This window comes from Eublepharis macularius, chromosome 7 (genome assembly GCF_028583425.1).
Source record: "Eublepharis macularius isolate TG4126 chromosome 7, MPM_Emac_v1.0, whole genome shotgun sequence".
In the NCBI taxonomy this organism is placed as follows: Eukaryota; Metazoa; Chordata; class Lepidosauria; order Squamata; family Eublepharidae; genus Eublepharis; species Eublepharis macularius.
Genome location: NC_072796.1, coordinates 5,541,258 through 5,559,788, shown reverse-complemented (window position 1 = coordinate 5,559,788; position 18,531 = coordinate 5,541,258). Strand labels below are relative to the sequence as shown.

The following is an 18,531-nucleotide window of genomic DNA, read 5'->3' as shown; positions in this document are numbered from 1 at the left end:
TAGTGAGAAGCCAGATAAAGCCGCCTGCTCTCAGCTTTGTGTGGGTTTGGTCCTCTACCCTTGACCTTGCGTATGAGGTCTGCTCTTTGTAATTTCTCATTTGAGCTGGACCTCTGAGGATGGTTCCAGGATCTTTCTGTGCATGACACAGTTGAATAGGAGCAGTCTGAGGAACAGCAAAAATGTTAATTGCAATGATGTGAAACAACAAGTTGATTCTGGTTAGCTATGAATGGCTAAAGAAAAGATATTATATAAAGAGAAGTTGCAAATGGTTAAACGAAATCTGGAATACATATTACTTCAGCTTATAAATGTTATCTAATTTATAAGCTGGAAGTGGTCTGGAATCTTTTGAAAATGAATTGTTGAGTTTGGAATAAGATTTATTAATTTAAGTTTCAAAACCAAAAGCAATTGTAATGCCTCCTATTAAGGCTAACAACAATAACACAATACTGCTTTGAGTTTTCTAAAACTTTTCATTCGGCTGAATGTGTTAAGATCAAAAGTGGGCAGAGACGTTGCAGGCCCTGATATTAAGGCCTCTGCCTGGCAATCCAGGAAGCTTTCCAGGGAGGGGGAGGAGCATGCAGTAACATCACTTCCAGGATTACCTGGAAGTGACATCACCACTTCATGCAGTGTCATGGCTCCATTTTTCTCCTGCTGCTCCTGCTGCTCCAGTCAGCGAGGGGGGGGGGATTCTGCACCAGATGGGCAAATGGCAAGGCTAGAAAGACATCAGGGTTACCAACTCAGGCTTGGGAATTCCTGGGGATTTAGGGGTGGAGCCTGGGGAGGGCAGAGTCTGGGGAAGTGGGGGAGCTCAGCAGGAATGTTCTGCCATAGAGTACAAAACTGCCATCTTCTCCGGAGGAACTGATCTCCTTCGTTTGGAGGTGAGTTGCGATTCCAAGAGAACTCCAGGTTCTGCCTGGAGGTTTGTAATCCCAGCATACATGCGGAATGTTAAGCAAGTTTGCAAAGATAAAATAGTGCTAGGTACAGTTGGTATCACGTTTCGCTCTTTGGGAGAAAGAAGCAAAAACTGAAAATATCCAGTGGATCAAATGGCTGTCTGAGTCCAAACCAAACTCAAAGTTGTTATGAGGTTTCATTCTCACAATTTTGTTTTGTTAATTTTGTTTAAAAAGTTAGTTTTCAAGACATAAAATTATGGAGGTGCATCTTAATTCTATTGCATGTTTTCCTCATTGTCCAAAATGAGATGCAAACTCCTTATGGCCGGAAGCTGTGAGGTAGGGGGTTATGTTTATACTCACTGTACGAAATAATAATTAATCCTTAATAATAATAAGCTACATAGTAAGGCCGCAACAGAATCCAGGGCAAGAAACCAGGTTAGATCCCCCGCGCTGCTACAGAGGTCGTACAGAAAGAACGTGTTTGAAAATATCTCAAGGTCAGTTGGGATGTGTACCACTCCCAGCCAGTCTGAAATTAGGCACATTAAAGCCAAAAAGAGCTTGGAGCCGTTTATCACACAACATTTTATATTCAGGTTTGAATATACTCATACTTGGAAATGAACTCCCTAACAGAAATGATATGGATGGAGAAACTGGCCCCTAAGGGGAACTTAAAAGTGGGGGTATACTATCGCCCTACTGATCAAACCCTTGAGCTTGATCTTGAGATGGAGAAAGAAATAAGAGAGGTGACTAAAGCAGATAATGTTGTGATGCTGGGTGATTTCTGATAAATAAATCGTATGTTGGCCCCACAAACCTAATTAAAAGATTCCATGTTTGAACCATTAGCAGAGTTTATCATTTAGCAATGGAAGCGTGATTATCGGTGGTTGTGAGCTGGTTCTGCTGGCTGATGTGTGTGTGCAGGAGAGAAAATAACGCTTACTTATATTTAGAAAGGAAACAAGCGTTCTTTATTGTAGGAACTCCATACTCTGACAGGAAAGCATGAGAGATAGATCCTATCTACCTATCTAGTCTAAGGATGCACATGGATGCATCCATGCTTCCAAGATGGAAGGAGAAGAAGGAGAGAGATGGTGCCTGGAACAAAGCCAAGAAGAAAAGAGTGACCCTGTGCAAGCACCAAGTCATTACTGACCCATAGGGGGACATCACATCATGATGTTTTCTTGGCAGACTTTTTACGGGGTGGGTTGCCATGCCATCTCCAGTCATCTACACTTTACCCCCAGGAAACTGGGTACTCATTTTACCGACCTCAGAAGGATGGAAGGCTGAGTCAACCTCGAGCCGGCTACCTGAACCTGGCTTCTTCTGGGATCGAACTCAGGTCACGAGCAGAGCTTCGATTGCAGTACTGCTGCTTACCACTCTGTGCCACAGGGCTCCTTATAAATGGAATACTGTCCCTTAAAACGCCAAGTTTTGTCAGCATGATCTTTAGACTCTTAAAAGCAGATTTTAAGAAGATATTGAGATTTTTTGGTTTAGAAAAACAACAGTATCATATAGAACCACAATTTGAAATATTTGATCAAAATAGTTTGTTTTAAAAATTGTTTTAAAATAAAACAAAAGTACTTGTTAGCTGGCATACTGAAAAAATGTCTATTGTTGCCTGGGCCGATTCCAGACGACTAACCTGAAGGCGCTGCATGCCACCATGTTCCGGATCGCGACGGGGAAAACGCGAAATATCGCGTTTTCTCGCGCGAGTTTGGCGCGATGTCGCGCCAAACTTGTGTGAGAAAACGCAATATTTTGCATTTTCCCCATCGCAATCCGGAACATGGCGGCATGCAGCGCCTTCAGGTTAGTCGTCTGGAATCGGCCCTGTTTTGTTAAATATCGGCACAAAGGGCCGGGGAGAGATCATAGCAGAAAATCCTCCCAGACTTCATATGTGAATCAGCTGTGATATGTGGTTCTTTTGGCCCCTTTGGACAAGATATGACAGACCTCAGTCGACAAGATCGCAAAGGGCATTTCACAAAAAAATTCAGTATCTGTCAGTGTTGTATCTGCCCATGGGAACAATACCTTGTACCTTCTGAACTGCCTGTCAATGAAATCTTTGCATTTGTCACAAAACATCCAAACTACCCGAGGCCCAGTTATTTGGGAAAAACCAGAAATGTTTTCTTGGTGGGAGGGGCCTGAACTAGACCAAGTTGGTGATTTCCCCAGTGAAGGCCTGAGAATGCCACCTGCCCTGCAAACCTTCATGCTGCGTTTCTCCTTACTAACCTGCAGTTTGTTCTTTCAGCGATGCCAGCATCAAAGACACACTTTCTGACTCAGATTCTGATATGGGCAGCATGGAACAACTGGACCAGGGAAGCACGGACACTCTGGCCAACGGCTGCAAAGCAGACAACGAGGCCGCCAAGAGACTGGCCAAAAGGCTTTTTCACCTCGAAGGGTTCAAGCACTGTGACGTGGCACGCCAACTTGGGAAGAAGTAAGCAACAGCCTGAAATAACAGGGATGGAACAACTGCAGAGTAAAAATGGCGGGAAGGCTTTTCATGAACATTTCCACTCCTGGGAAGCTCATTCCTCTTTCCAGTTACTGTCACGCCTCTTTGCAATAAGATGCTAAATTGTTTGCAAGGGGGCAGCGCAAATTTGCCCCAGATGTTGAGGCAAGTGGGCCAATGTTCCCTTGCACTGGCCCATTGAGGACAGAATGTGTGTGAGGACATGCAGTCAGATGTGCACTGCATTAATTTCAATGGGATACACACAGGGCTTTTTTAATGGGAAAAGAGGTGGTGGAACTTAGTGGGTTGCCCTTGGAGAAAATGGTCACATGGCGGGTGGCCCCGCCCCCTGATCTCCAGGCAGAGGGGAGTTGAGTGGCGCGGAGGGCAATCACAACTCCCCTCTGTCTGGAGATCAGGAGGCGGGGCCACCCACCATGTGACCATTTTCAAGAGGTTCCAGAACTCCGTTACACATGTGGATGGACATGTGTAAGCAAGCACATCCCCAGATGGCCCTCCTTACCTTTACATCACTAGAACTTAATCTGGGGATGCTGTGAATTTCATCAGGAACACATTCAATTGTCGCACTTACCATGTTCGATGGTAGCAACCGGATCTGAGCTGATCACTCCGTCTGTTCAGTTTGTGCCCAGCATCTGCAAGCACTAGCCAAACTGGTTTGCATTGGGTTTTCCCAAAACTGTGCATATGCAAACATGCTGATTCAAACTGATTGCTGTCCATTAGTGTCCCTGAAGACTACTTAGATGAATTTTATCAAAACACAGCATTTATTTGTGAATGACTTATACAATAAGAGAGTGATCTCATTGTCTATGTAAACAATTAAGGAGATACACAGCAACGTATCTTCAGAACATTTAGGAAAATGACAGTAGAACTTCAATGTGCATGTGCAAAAAAGCAATTGTGCCGAACTGCATGATCAGTAAGGAATGCAGGGAAACAAACTGCCAAACACCTATGAACAGACAAACAACAGATCCAATAATTGAAAAACCAGGTCTCTATTTGTAGCCAGTGAGCAACATGTGAGCTAATCCTTGCCTGAGCATGCCTAGCTGAATCTCGGCTGCCAGCAAAACGACCTGCACTGTGCAGGAAGATGGAGGGCATCAGCCCAGTTACCTGGGTGGGCCGCAGAGATGAATTTGTTTGGCCACTCTTTATTCAGAGGGAGCGCAATTTAAAAACTTTGTTTGCCCTCCTTGACCTCATCTCATGGCCACATCCGATTTGATGCATAGCATTTCGACATCGACATCATCCTATTCACCGCAGGTTCTTCCGTTGTCTGGAAATTTATGCCGAAGAATTAAACAAAAACCAAATGGTACCGAAGCACCCATGGACAATAGCTATAAAGAAGTGGAGAAATGCATGAAGGGAAGGCAAGCATTTCTTTACAAATATGACTCCTCCCATCTTACATTTGCAAATTTTGTAGTGAAAATCTATCCTTAAAAAAAATTGGCACCATTATCAGTGATAGAAGGCAAACCCTTAATTTTCCATCACAGCGAAGAAAGTTCCCTATTTGCAGTTGTACATATGAAGCTGCCTTATCCCAAGTCAGAGCCTGGGTCTATCAGGGTAAGTCTTGTCTGATTTCTCTGGCAGCTGCTCCCCAGGGACTCAGGTGGAGGTCCTTCTTGTTGCACAGAGGGGGAAACCAAGCTGTCTTCAGATTATTCGGGGAAATGGTACAGTTAATTGAGCCCAATTCGAAATCAAAGGTGTCATCTATGAGTGTTGATAGCAAAAACCTGTATGGGCTCTGAAGTCCTTCTGGGGCTCAAGACCCGTACAGGCAGGGCTTTTTTTCAGCTGGAATGTGGTGGAATGGAGTTCTGGAACCTCTTGAAAATGGTCACATGGTGGGTGGCCCCACCCCCTGATCTCCAGACAGAGGGGAGTTTAGATTGCCCTCGGCGCAGAGGGCAATCTCAACTCCCCTCTGTCTGGAGATCAGGGGGCAGGGCCACCCGCCATGTGACCATTTTCTCCTAGGGCAACCCACTGAGTCCCCCCACCTCTTTTCCCAGGAAAAAAAGCCCTGCATACAGGAATCTTAGCCAGTTTGGTGTAGTGGTTAAGAGCAGCAGGACTCTTATTTGGAGAACCGGGTTTGATTCCCCACTCCTCCACTTGAAGCCAGTTGGGTGACCTTGGGTTAGTCACAGCTTTTCAGAGCTCTCTCAGCCCCACCCACCTCACAGGGTATTAACACACCTTGTAAACTGCTCTGAGTGGATGTTAAGTTGTCCTGAAGGGCGGTATATAAATCAAATGTTGTTGTTGTTATACACAGCTGCCTCCATAACATTTTGGTGACCAGTTGAAAAGAAAAAAACATTTCCTCCAATCTTGAGTGGACCCCTCACCCAGGGAGCAAATTTGCATGACCTCTTTCTGTCCTAAAGTCCTTGGAGTAAGAGTCCTAAATTTCAGTCCTAAATTCCTTGGAGTAAGAGTAAGATAAACATATAATAATAATTAAAAAATAAATATCAAGCATTTGTTCTTTTTCTCTTGAGTTGTTGAACTGACAGTTTGAAAGGGGCAACCTCTCTTCCTATTGGTATTGCCCTATGTGACCCCCCCCCCTTACACATTGCCACTCCCCTAAACCTCCCTTCACAGGTCTGGGGGCTTCCCAAGAAATAAAGGGTAGTACCCACTGCCTGTCTAACCTCTATTATCGGGCAGAGAGCCCTGCCCCAAATCCTAACCAGGTCGCCTCTCTCCCCCTCCAAGAGACTCCACCAGACAGGTAGCCCTTCCCTCTGTTGACATCCCCTTACTTGGCTACTGCCCAGATATATTGGGGAAAGGGAACTTAAAGAGTTTATTTTCCCGTACAGACCCCAACAGCATTTTCACTTCTTCCCTCAGGGCTTACTTATGCTAGAGCTTGCCGGGGCTCTGTCCTGGAGTCTGTTTTCATTTCTAAATCTCAGAGCTGGGGCCTTTCATAGTGTCCCTTTCAGCACAGGTCCCATGTTATCATCTCTCCCTCAAAAGGCAGCATAACCAGGCTACACATATCGGAGACTAGCAACAAAGCCCGTTGTGGAAAAAAATACAACAGGCTCTAGAAAGGGGAGGGCGTGTAGGAGGGCATTCCATCCTCCTCTGTCACTGATCCCAGCCAGATGAAGGCAGGGGGAGCAGGCATTGCCATCTGCTCTGCTCCTGATCCTGGCCGGGTGAAAAGGGGGCAAGCATTGCCTCCTGCTCCATGCCTGATTCCAGCCAGGTGAATAGGGGCAAGTACTGCTCCACCTGCTGTGCTCTTGATGCTAGCTGGGTAAAGGTGGGGGGGTGGGCATTGCCACCTCCTCCACTCCTGATTTCAGCTGGGTGAAGTTGGGGGTCAGGCATTGCCGCCTGCTTTACACCTGATCCCACCCCGGGCTTCCCACCATGGTATGCTCTCTGGAGATCTGGCTGCCTCGTCTGTGTTTCCCTCCACACCAGCGCCCTCTGGAGGCGCACCAGTGTCAGAAGTGAGTTGTCTTGATTGCACTTAGCCTTTTTATATAGTAGCAGGGCTTTTTTTCAGCAGGAACGCGGTGGAACGGAGTTCCGGAACCTCTTGAGAATGGTCACATGGTTGGTGGCCCCGCCCCCTGATCTCCAGACAGAGGGGAGTTGAGATTGCCCTCCACGCCAAGCGGCGCGGAGGGCAATCTAGACTCCCCTCTGTCTGGAGATCAGGGGGCGGGGCCACCGGCCATGTGACCATTTTCTCCGAGGGCAACCCACTGAGTTCCACCACCTCTTTTCCCAGAAAAAAGCCCTGTATAGTAGTATTAGAAAGAGTAGCTTGGTGTGGAGACCCTTCCTGGGTCGCACTCTTGCCAACCTGTAAAGCTCTGTCCTGTTCAAGATAAAGAGAGAGGGAGAGAGAGGCTGTCTCCCTATGACTTAAAAGTAGCACTCGTAGAACGCTGGTGGCTCTACAAAAATGCCTGCCTCCGTTTTGGAACAGCCGCCAGTATTGTGTGAGGGTTTACGGCATGGGGAAACTGCCAGTGAGAGAAGATGTGCACAATAGTAATTGTAATTTTCTTGGGTTTGAGCTGCTTTAGGTGTTAATGTTTGGCTGAGCCCTCTGCAGATGTTGCAGTGGTGTTCCATCCATGCACTGCAAAAGCCCGCCGGTTGGGCATATGGGGAGCACGCACATCCCCATGAACTCTTAATACGTGCGAGCTCGTAACTTGTGAATTGGCAGTTTGTGGATATCCATGCAGGTCTAACTTCCATTCATGCAAATCTGAACCCTGAAGCTATGCCTGCATGGAACGTTTCTGTGTTGGCCCATTCACACATTATGGTGTGGCAAAGATTCTAATTCAGTTCTCAGAAGGAAAATATTGAATGCCAAGAGACACTGGTCCTTTTGGGCAGCAAGAGGGTAACGCTTACTTGAAAATCAAGGTTCTAGGGCCCTGTTTCAGTTTGCAAAATGCCATTTTTAGGAAGTAATTGATTTGTAATTGGGAGCGGTTTGGAATTCCAGAAGGAAGGGCAATTAACAGTGCAAACTAAAGAGCATTTTCTTGAGAGTAAGCCACACTGAATAGACCGGAGTAGGAATTGGGGTAGACTTACCGTTCTCTAATGATAGGGGAAAGACTTTCTTGCTTAAGTGTCCTGAATACATGATGCCTTTATTAGACAAGGAGAAAATATCCTCTAATGGGAGACAGTTTCATCTGAGAGGTCTGATAGAGAAAGGGACAGCCCCCAGTTCCATGCTCTGGATGCCTCTGCAGCATGAAAATAGCATCATTGCCCACTCCCTAAAGGCACCCTGGCCTCAATCGCTGAAAATGGAATGCAGAAAAGAGAAAATTGACTTTCTAAATGACACCTCCATCCTGACACTATTGTCTTGCTTTTGCTTTAAAGGGGCAGAGCTCCAAAATCCAAGGAGGCTACATCAAAAAGGAATTCCTCTAAATGTAATATTTTAGCATCTGGACAAGAACTGCATACTAAATGCAAGCCCAGGATTATTCTGACATCTTCTGTCCCCCTTCAGATGTGTGCTGCTGTCCTGTGATTCTCCAGAAATGCCAAATATTGCCATAACTGGGGAGTGGGAAGAGAGCGAGCAAAGAAGCTGTTTGTGACAAGATTCCACAGATGTGGCTGTCTTATTAACAGTATGCAGTCTGCTGCCTTCCCCCCCCCCCTTTCTTGAGGCTGAACATCCCACTTGCCAGAGATGCTGGCTACGACAGCGGTGAATTTATGGATACCTGTTTTAAAATCGTATTCCTCCATGTATGCCAAATAAAACTGAAGCAAAAGTATTGATTTTTTTGGTAGGGGATTAAGCAGGTGTTCTCTGGCACCCTGTTTCTAAAATTGGTCTACAGCAGCTAGGGTTACATTTAATGTGGCCCAGAAAGGAAGCACCTTCTCCATTACATACACACAAACACACACATCAGCCATACAGCCAGGGCTTTTTTTCAGCTGGAACGCGGTGGAACGGAGTTCCGGAACCTCTTGAAAACGGTCGCATGGCTGGTGGCCCCGCCCCCTGATCTCCAGACAGAGGGGAGTTGAGATTGCCCTCCGCGCCGCTCAGCGGCGCGGAGGGCAATCTCAACTCCCCTCTGTCTGGAGATCAGGGGGCGGGGCCACCAGCCATGCGACCATTTTCTCCAAGGTCAACCCACTGAGTTCCACCACCTCTTTTCCCAGAAAAAAAAAAGCCCTGCATACAGCCAATAAGTGGCTGGCTTAGGCAAACTCCGTTCAGCAATAGATGCCTTGAGGCACTCACCAACTTTTCTGACTGATTGTGGTTTCCTTAATTACAGTAATGAGTTTAGCAAACTGGTAGCAGAAGAATATCTCCGTTTCTTTGACTTCACCGGGCTGACCTTGGACAAAGCACTCAGGTGAGTGGCAGTCAGGGATCTCCAAGGAATGAATAAAGAGGTAAGGCCACTCGTTTCCAATCTCTGCTTGTCACCCTTAAGTAATTTCATGCATTTTACAACCATCAAACATTTCCAGTCTATATGTTTATCCCTTCTAAGAATTTCTCTACACGTTACTATGTACCTAGGGACGCTCAAGTGCAAGATTGTATGTCTAGCCCTCAATTCACGTGCAGGCTGTTCTTGCTCAGTGCACGGGAATGCTGGTTTTACGGGAGCTCCCTTTGTGTGACTGCATCTGCAAGTGATTCCAGAGGGCAAAGTGCCAATTCTTCTCTGTTTTTGCTGTGAAAAGTGCTACAGCAGCTCTCTTTAAGGTGTGAGAAAGTGTCAAGACCTGCATTTCAATTAATGGATTTGGGGGAAATGGATACTTTTAGCAGTTGAGGAGGAACTGATATCGAACATGTGACGTGGAGCAAATTGAAGTGTGACTGTGCCAGCGAGTGCATGGGAGGTTGGAGGGGGGAACACGTGAAATGAGGTTCACTTGAGCATCCCTAGGTACTTAGTACGACAGAGACTCTCAGTCTGGATTTTTTCACACATCCTATTTAATATACCTAATAATCAGACAACTGCTTGTTTAGCCTGCAGAGCTCCCAAGAGCCTCCAGGGGGCCCCAGGCAAAGATTTCCCCCATTAAGAAGAACTCACCCTACTGGAGCTGTGAGTTAGAAGGGGCGGGTGGGGGGGGGTGTTCCCTACCCGTATTTAACCGCAGGGACGAGGGGAGATGTGCTCCTTTCCTTTAGTGCCTCTAAGCAACTTTTTTGAAGCTAAAAACACCCAAGCAGCAGAACGTAACTTTCTCAGTCCTTTCCCCAAAGGTTTTAATCTGTTGAGGCTCAGTAGCACGGAGACCAAAATCCAGAGCTCCCAGAAAACAGAGGGTTACTTGTAAGTTCCCCCAACAGGGAAAATAGAGACTTGCCAGTAGAGCTGCCAACTCCAGGTTGGGAAATTCCTGAAGAATTGGGGGTGGAGCCTAAGGATAGTGGGGTTTGGGGAGGGGAGGGACCTTAGTGGTGTCTAATGTCATATAGTCCACCCTCCAAAGCTCCTGTTTCCTCCAGTGGAGCTGATCTCTGTAGTCAGGGGGTCAGTTGTAATGCTAGGAGATCTCCAGGCCACTGTTAGTCCAAACACACCTGGAAATTGGCAACTCTACTCCCTGGGGTTTTGCTGGGGTTCCCAGGTGACTGCTGATGGTTGGCAAACTCCTGGGGTTTGCCCCGTTGCCCATTGATGGCTGGCAACTGGTGGGAGGTGGCAAGCCCCCTGGAGATTGCCCGCCACCAGCAGGCACTCTGGGAACACACATGGTGCATGCGCTCTCAGCGGATGTGACGAGCCATGTTGTTGCGCCGGCCACGGGGAGTGCTCCTGCACTTCATTTGGGACCGATTTTGGCACCAAATGGGCCAAATCGTCCCTGCATAGAGTGCGGGCGCGTTCATGCAGCTGGCATGACATCGCTTCCAAAACTGAGATAATCACACAAGTGCCGGAAAGGCACACACACAAAGCGCGTGCACGAGCAGAAGCGTGCAGGAGGAACCAGGCAAGTGGCAGGTGCCCCTCCTTCCAACCCTATGGCCTACTATTAAAACAGCTCCAGTGGGAAGGCAGAAGCCCACTTCTGTCACAGGCTGTGGTCTTGATTGAAATCAAGCCCTAGAAATAGAGTTCCCAACACTGAACTCCAGACATCTGTCCCAAAGTCTTTGCGGCAGCCTAGTGAACTTTTTACCATGAGAATCATGGGAGCAAATGTTTGGATGGAGCTATTCTTCCCCTCAGGGCTTTTTTCTGGGAAAAGAGGTGGTGGAACTCAGTGGTGGAACTCAAGACCACACAATGACATCACTTTGGGTCAGCTGGAACAAAGGGGGAGTTTTTTAAAGTTTAAATTGCCCTCAGCGAAAATGGTCACATGGCCGGTGGCCCTGCCCCCTGATCTCCAGACAGAGGGGAGTTGAGATTGCCCTCCGCGCCACTGGCGCGGAGGGCAATCTCAACTCCCCTCTGTCTGGAGATCAGGGGGCAGGGCCACCGGCCATGTGACCATTTTCAAGAGGTGCCGGAACTCCGTTCCACTGCGTTCCAGCTGGAAAAAAGCCCTGCTTCCCCTGGATAAAGAGTGCACCTAGTACTGGGCCAACCAAAAATCCAAAAGCCATAAGCCATGTCACCCTTCCTTAAAAAGACCAACCCAGATGACACGTAGCAATGCGCAAGCTTGCAAGTTCTCAAGATTAAGACTTCTACAGAACTGGTTTATCGGTTGAAATATTTATATCCCTCTTTTCTCCTCACAGGCTTACAAAAATTCTCACAAATATAATTAGACAATCTCCACCACCCCACCACACACAACCAGCAACAAAAAAAATTCAGTACAGTTCTGGGGCTGGTCTGGATTGTAACCCAGCTTGTTCCCTCAAGGCCACAGGCTGCAAGAACCGAGGGCCAAGGCCCCTTTGGCTGTGGCCCTACAGCTTATCCCTCTGGCCCTGCCCAGACTTTCATACCGGAATCAGGAAGGGAAACTGTTCTTCTGTAGCTGACAGAGGCAAACACAATCCCAAGATCCCCCCTGACAGGGGACCTTGCATATGTCTGTGTGGATGCGTCACTTAGCATAATGCATACAGTTAACCTACTATATCAAAGGCAAGCTGTATTGGCGACAACTCACTTTTCACCCTCGCACAGGTACATTGCTGACGTCTCTGGCCTCCAGGCCGCTGTGAAGTACCTGCTTGCCACCAGGAGGTGGCCCACTGAATCGACAGACGAAGCACTCCTCCCCGTGCCTCCCCTCAGCTGCGAAGCACCCACTTGCCGCCTGGAGGAGTGCTCAGGCCATTGATCTGCCGAGCTCCCTCACAGCAGCAAGCAGGCACTTCACAGCAGCCCCCAGGCCAGAGCAGGAGGGTGCTGAGGGGAAGAAGAGCAGAATACAAATATGAAAAACTGAAAAATAAAAAAAAATTACCAACAAGAGCCCGCTGTTTTTTTTTCTAGAGCCCCCCCCCCCCCGTATTTTTTCACACAACAGGCTTTATTGCTAGTTGTTCATAACTGGATAATATACTCAAGAATTGTAGTAAAGAAACCCTACTGAGACAGTTATCTGAATTAAACACTTCACTATATGTCTTGTGTGTATGTGTGTGTTGTCAATTCACAACCTACCCATGGAGGCCCCATCAAGTTCCACTTCATGGGGTTTTCAAGGCAAAAGATGAGGAGAGGCGGCTTGCTGCTGCCTTTGCCTGCATAGCAACCCTGTTCTTCCTTGGTGGACTCCCATCCAAGTGCTCTCTGGGTTCAACCCTGCCTAGCTTCCCATCTCTGGCAAGGTCAGGCTAGCCTGAGCTACTGGGGCTGCTATGGTCTGTCTTCGCTACGCAGTATTTGAGAGTGAACCTCTTATTCACGTAGTTTTGCTTTGCTGTCCTTTCCCTTTTTCTAGGACATTCCTAAAAGCCTTTCCCCTCATGGGAGAGACACAAGAACGGGAACGTGTCCTCATCCATTTCTCGCACAGATACTGCCACTGCAATCCGGAGGAGAGCACGTCTGAAGGTAACACTTCCCTCTGTCCACAGCCGAGCCCTCATACCGCAGAACTGACAGGGCCACAACCTCAGCTGCTTAAGAGGCTCGTTGGGAAAACATTTCTATTAAAAATATCATCTTGGAAAATTGATTGAAATTTCTCCAAGTGATAAAGTTCCAGGAGCTAGCTGGGCTGGTTCCCTTTGGAGAAGAGGGCGTGGGAGAATGTTTCACCACTTGATTGCTTTGTGTCACTGTAGCAATTCAAGCAGGTTTTTCCTTCCATTTCATCTGTCATCTGGAGATCAAGTGTAACAACAAGAGATCTCCAGTCCCCACCTGGAGGATGGCAACCCTAACAGTGCACCAGGATAATTCTTGGCTACGTTGCTGCCTCTGGCCAGCCAGGAAAGAGGGAAAAAACTCACAGCTCTGCCCCAAGTTCCACATCAAAGTTGAATGTGCACAAGGAGCTGAAAATGCTTTGTAAATTCTCTTCTTCTATAGAAGTGATTGCTTCTGGGACAGACCATGCCATGCCTTGGGAAATCCTTCCATTCTAGGGTTGCCAGCTTCGGGGGGTGGGGGGAGGAACTGGAGATCTCCCAAAATTGCAGTGGATCTCCAGACTACAGAGATCAGTTCCACGGAGAAAATGGCAGCTTCAGAGGTGGACTCTGATAGGTCAGTGTGTCAAAGAGATTACAGCATTAGACTAGGATCTGGGAGGTCGAAGTTCCCACTCTGCCATAGAAGCTTGGGTGCCCTTGGGTCAGTCACACAACCTAGCCTACCTTACCGGTTGTTGTGAGGATAAATGGAGAAGAAGAGAACGTTGCGAGCCATTTTGGGTGCCCACTGGGGAGAAAGGGGGTATAAATGAAGTAAATACATAAATATGCTCCACTGAGGTTCCAAAACCTGCCTTCTCCAGACTCCACCCCCAAATCTCCAGGAATCTCCCATCCCGAAATTGGCAACACTGATCCATCTGCGTTTGATACGCTTGCTGGGCTGGGCAGCCTTAGTCCTTGCAGCAACTCCTCCCCAAAAGGAGGGGTGGGGGAAATTGTGGTAGGTGGTGCCGGCTGTCATATTGGCAGTGCACGTTTTTGCTATACCTTTGCTCTGATTCCCACAAGGAATAACACCACAGATCAAGCCCATAGGACATTCACAGTAACCAGGGTCTGAACTCACAAAAAATACAAAGCTTAGAGCCAAGCTACAAGTGACGAATGACACTTGCCTGGCAAGTGAACAGACTCACGTGTATTCCTCCCTGTTCACTTGCCCTCCACTTGATCAAGTGGAGCGCAAGTAAATGGCAAATGAACAGGGAGGAATACACAGGAGTCTGTTCACTTGCCAGGCAAGTGTCATTCGTCACTTGTAGCTTGGCCCTCAGTGGCAATTCAGAGATGAAAGAAACAAAAACAACAGAAATGCAGGCTGAGAAGATGCCATGTTTCAAACCCCCTTCCATTAAGCACACAAATTTGCCTCCTATGACTGAGTGAATGTTGCACATGACCCCACATGCCTCCTTAACATACATCCAAGCATTTCATTTAAAGCAGAGAGTCGTAGAGAAATGAGGACACAGAAGAGCCCGCACCTCTCAAACGCCCCTCGCTTGCTGCCTCCTTTGGCGTCCAGTCTGCCTATTAGAAACTGAGAAGTCAGCCAGCCTCATAGCCTCCCACAGAGAGGGAGTGCTTAGCAAGACCCCCCCCCCCCCGGACTTCCTTTGTGGTCTGTGGAGCGGAATGGACACAAACTGTCTTTTTCAGACAGGGCTGTCTCTGATGTGATCCCAAGAGCTGCCTATGTTTAATTTTATGCCATCTTGAGAGCCATTGAAGACCCTCCTACCTCTGACGAAGGGAGATGTGGTCATTGAAAGCTTATGCCACAATAAAGTTGGTTAGTCTTAAAGGTGCTACTGGACTCTTTACTGTTTTGCAACTACAGACTAACATGGCTAACTCCTCTGGATCTACCACCTACCTCTACCCTCGAGTCATTCAGTGCCTTCCCCACCTCTGCCCTTGGCCCTGCCCACTAATCTGATAATTTTAAAACTGTACAACTCCATCTTGGGAAATTCCTGAAGAGGGAATCAGCTGGGATGTGCTGTGATAGAGCCCACCAGGGCTTTTTGTCTGGGAAAAGAGGTGGTGGAACTCAAGACCGCACAATGACATCACTTTGGGTCAGCTGGAGCAAGGGGGGAGTTTTTTTAAAGTTTAAATTGCCCTCAGCGAAAATGGTCACATGGCTGGTGGCCCCGCCCCCTGACCTCCAGACAGAGGGAAGTTTCGATTGCCCTCTGCGCCATGCGTGTCTGGAGATCAGGGGTTGGGGCCACCCCATGTGACCATTTTCAAGAGGTGCCGGAACTCCGTTCCACTCCGTTCCCACTGAAAAAAAGCCCTGGAGCCCACCCTTTGAAGTTGACATTTCCTCCAGGGGAACTAGGATTGCCCAGCAGGAGGGGGTGGGCTGGCACATCTTGTGCCTTTTGCATGTTTGTTTTTGTGCATGCTTTGCGCTCCTGGCACTTGCATGATGAACGCACCCACCGCTCCCTGTATTTGCTGATTTGGCTGTCCTGTGCCCACCGGAGAGGCAATTGATGGCAGAGTTCCAGGGGAAAACATGTGCTTTTTGTGCTTATTCCACTCTCGTTTATTTTTTTTAAAGCCAGCCCAGGAAAGGGTTAAATGCCGCTGCTTCATTCCCTCCCAGCAGCTTCCCTGCCACTTTGTTTTGCAAACTGCTGTGCAAAACACTTGTTTTTTTCCTCTTTGCCATTAGCAGAAGACACCAGGAGGGAGGGGAAAGCAGCCATTTAACCCTTAACTGGCTTTTAAAGCCAGGAGAAATTAGCAGTAATGTTACAACACTTTCCTAGCTTTGAAAAAAATAAAAGAGTGTGTTCATACCACTGAGGAAGGTAAAAGCAGCCATTTAATCCTTCCCTGGCTTTTAAAGCCAACAGGGAATAAATAGCAACGTTAGGAATTGTTCCTGGCTTTTAAAAAAAATTAAGAGTGTTTGCATACCCGGGAGGAAGGAAGCCAATGGAGAAGCAGCCTTATGACTCTTACCTTGCTTTACTGATAAAAATGGAGGAAAAGGAGTTCAGAGAGCTGAGGGGGGCGGGAGTAGTTAAATCCGCACAGACCAATCAGCTCCTGGGGAAGAGGGGGAGAAGAGAAGCAGAAGGGGAGTACAGACATTAATTGGGCCAGATGCGACTCAGCAGCGGCTTCAAAATAAAATTGCAGTATGTCTGCAGGTGGGAAAATCGGGATACTGTGAGCAAATATCGATTCTACATCTCATGACTAGCTTGCAAGTGTGGAACTCCTGCAAACATGGGGAGCAGAACAGATACTGAAACGCTGACAAGTGTGAAAAGCACCTAACAGATTGAACCGCGATTCAAAAAATGCCATCAGTTCACTGGGCGACAAGCCGCTGCCCTCACATCCCGTGTTTCCTCTCCTCTGTCTACAACATGATGCTTGCATTCTTTGTGTGTGTAAAGTGCCAAGTCACAGCCAACTTATGGCAATCCCTCAAGGGGTTTTCAAGGTAAGGGATTAGCAGAGGTGGCTTGCCATTGCCTGTCTGTGAGTAGCAACCCTGGACCTCTTTGATGGGCTTCCATCCAATTACTAACCAGGGCTAACTCTACTTAGCTTCTGAGAGCTGATGAGATCAGGCTAGACTAGGCCATCCTAATCAGCGGGGCTGGCCTACCCTATAGGGTGATTATACAAAGTCTTGAGATAAAGTACGTGAAGCATATTGAACTCTTAAATGGTGTTTATCAAGCTAAGTTTTATTATTAAACAAAACCTGCAGGGAAAAAATCAGAAGGTTTTTGGGAATATAATGTTAAGATTGTAATGAGATGTAATGTTAAGATTGTAATGAGAATCATAATGAAATTGTGAAATTGAAATTCTGATGATTAATTTATCCAAAAAAATGAAACTGGGGTGAGTAAAAAAAGGTGAACTCCAGGAAAATCCCTGATTTTGGAATGTAACAGAGCCAGGAGGCTGTATTAGTACACTCCTCAAATTCTGTTTTTAACTATTGGAATGTCATCTTGCCTCATGAACTAAGTGGAAACAGGAACCAGTTTGGTGTAGTGGTTAAGAGTGGCAGGATTCCAATCTGGAGAACTGGGTTTGATTCCTCACTCCTCCGCTTAAAGCCAGCTGGGTAAACTTGGGTCAGTCACAGCTCTTCTAGAGCTCTCTCAGCCCCACCCACCTCACAGGGTGATTGTGGTGGGGATAATAACACACTTTGTAAACCACTCTGAGTGGGCATTAAGTTGTCCTGAAGGGCAGTATATTAATTGAATAGATCCAGAGGAGTTAGCCGTGTTAGTCTGTAGCACCTTTAAGACTAATCAACTTTATTGTAGCATAAGCTTTCGAGAACGACAGCTCTCTTCGTCAGATATTAGTCTTAAAAGTGCTACTGGACTCTTTACTATTTTATAAATTGAATGTTGTTGTTGTTATTATTTTGAATATGATTTGTAATATTATTTACCCTGAAAGCAGGTGTCTGTCTATGGATGACAGGCTATGGCAGGTAGACCCCTGTACCCCCACATCAAGAAATCCACGATCTTGGTTGAAAGGCTTTATTCAGGAATCACGTCAAATCCACAGATATGTCCATAGGATTGCGCAGAAGAAAAGCAAGCAGACAAGCAAGTTGAAAGGAATACCTCAATGTGTGAAAACCATTCTTCTTATCGAGCACAATTAACTCATCCCCCCTCCCAACAGTAAAACATAACTTTTGGCGTGAAGCAGTTTTGAGTACTCCTCGCGTAGTTTACATATCAAGTCTAGACACTAGGAAGGCATAAGATTAAAGTTGAAACACAGTGATTCATGAGAACGAACAGTTTACAAGGTCAGAAGTCCTGGGAGCTTCAAAGCAGTTAGATAAGGCACCTGCGGCTTCAGTAGGTCTGTGAAAGCAAGGCAATTTATGGCATTGGCAATATGACATCAAAGTGCAGCATCAATAATGGTTCACATTATAACAGCAGTGGCTCACTGTAACAGCTCAGCTTAAAATAATGGCATGCATGTGGTGCAGACATGACAGCAGGTTATCTTTCTTGTGTCTTTCAGATGGAATTCATACCCTTACCTGTGCCCTGATGCTGCTCAATACAGATCTGCATGGACATGTAAGTGTAGCTGTCAGAAAAACTGAGATTCTCCCCTGCCCTTTAGGTAGCTTTACTGCTACCTGGGAAAGCTGGGGATCTGTACCACAGCAGGATTAAACGGTTACAGAAGGGGTTTTTGAAGCTCGAATCTTCCCGTTTGAAGTGCAGACAGCAGAAGTCCATCACACACAACTGTAATGAAAGTTTCTTTTACCTACATCTGGTTGAGCTGACAGAGAGTTGTGTTGGTGGGCCATAACAGAATGACATAAAATAAGACATATGATAGGGGCATAAGATATAAAGATGGCT

At 47.0% G+C, this 18,531-nt stretch overlaps 1 protein-coding gene across 1 annotated transcript in view; it reads left to right on the top strand.

The window, feature by feature from the left end:
* The window catches only part of PSD2 (pleckstrin and Sec7 domain containing 2), a 91,249-nt gene that overhangs the window by 3,662 nt on the left and 69,056 nt on the right, over positions 1 to 18,531 (top strand). Inside the window, exons 3-6 of the mRNA XM_054985238.1 lie at positions 3,226 to 3,420; positions 9,312 to 9,392; positions 12,916 to 13,028; positions 18,179 to 18,237. Of these exons, the coding sequence (XP_054841213.1) occupies positions 3,226 to 3,420; positions 9,312 to 9,392; positions 12,916 to 13,028; positions 18,179 to 18,237 (448 nt within the window). The remainder of the gene's footprint in view (positions 1 to 3,225; positions 3,421 to 9,311; positions 9,393 to 12,915; positions 13,029 to 18,178; positions 18,238 to 18,531) is intronic.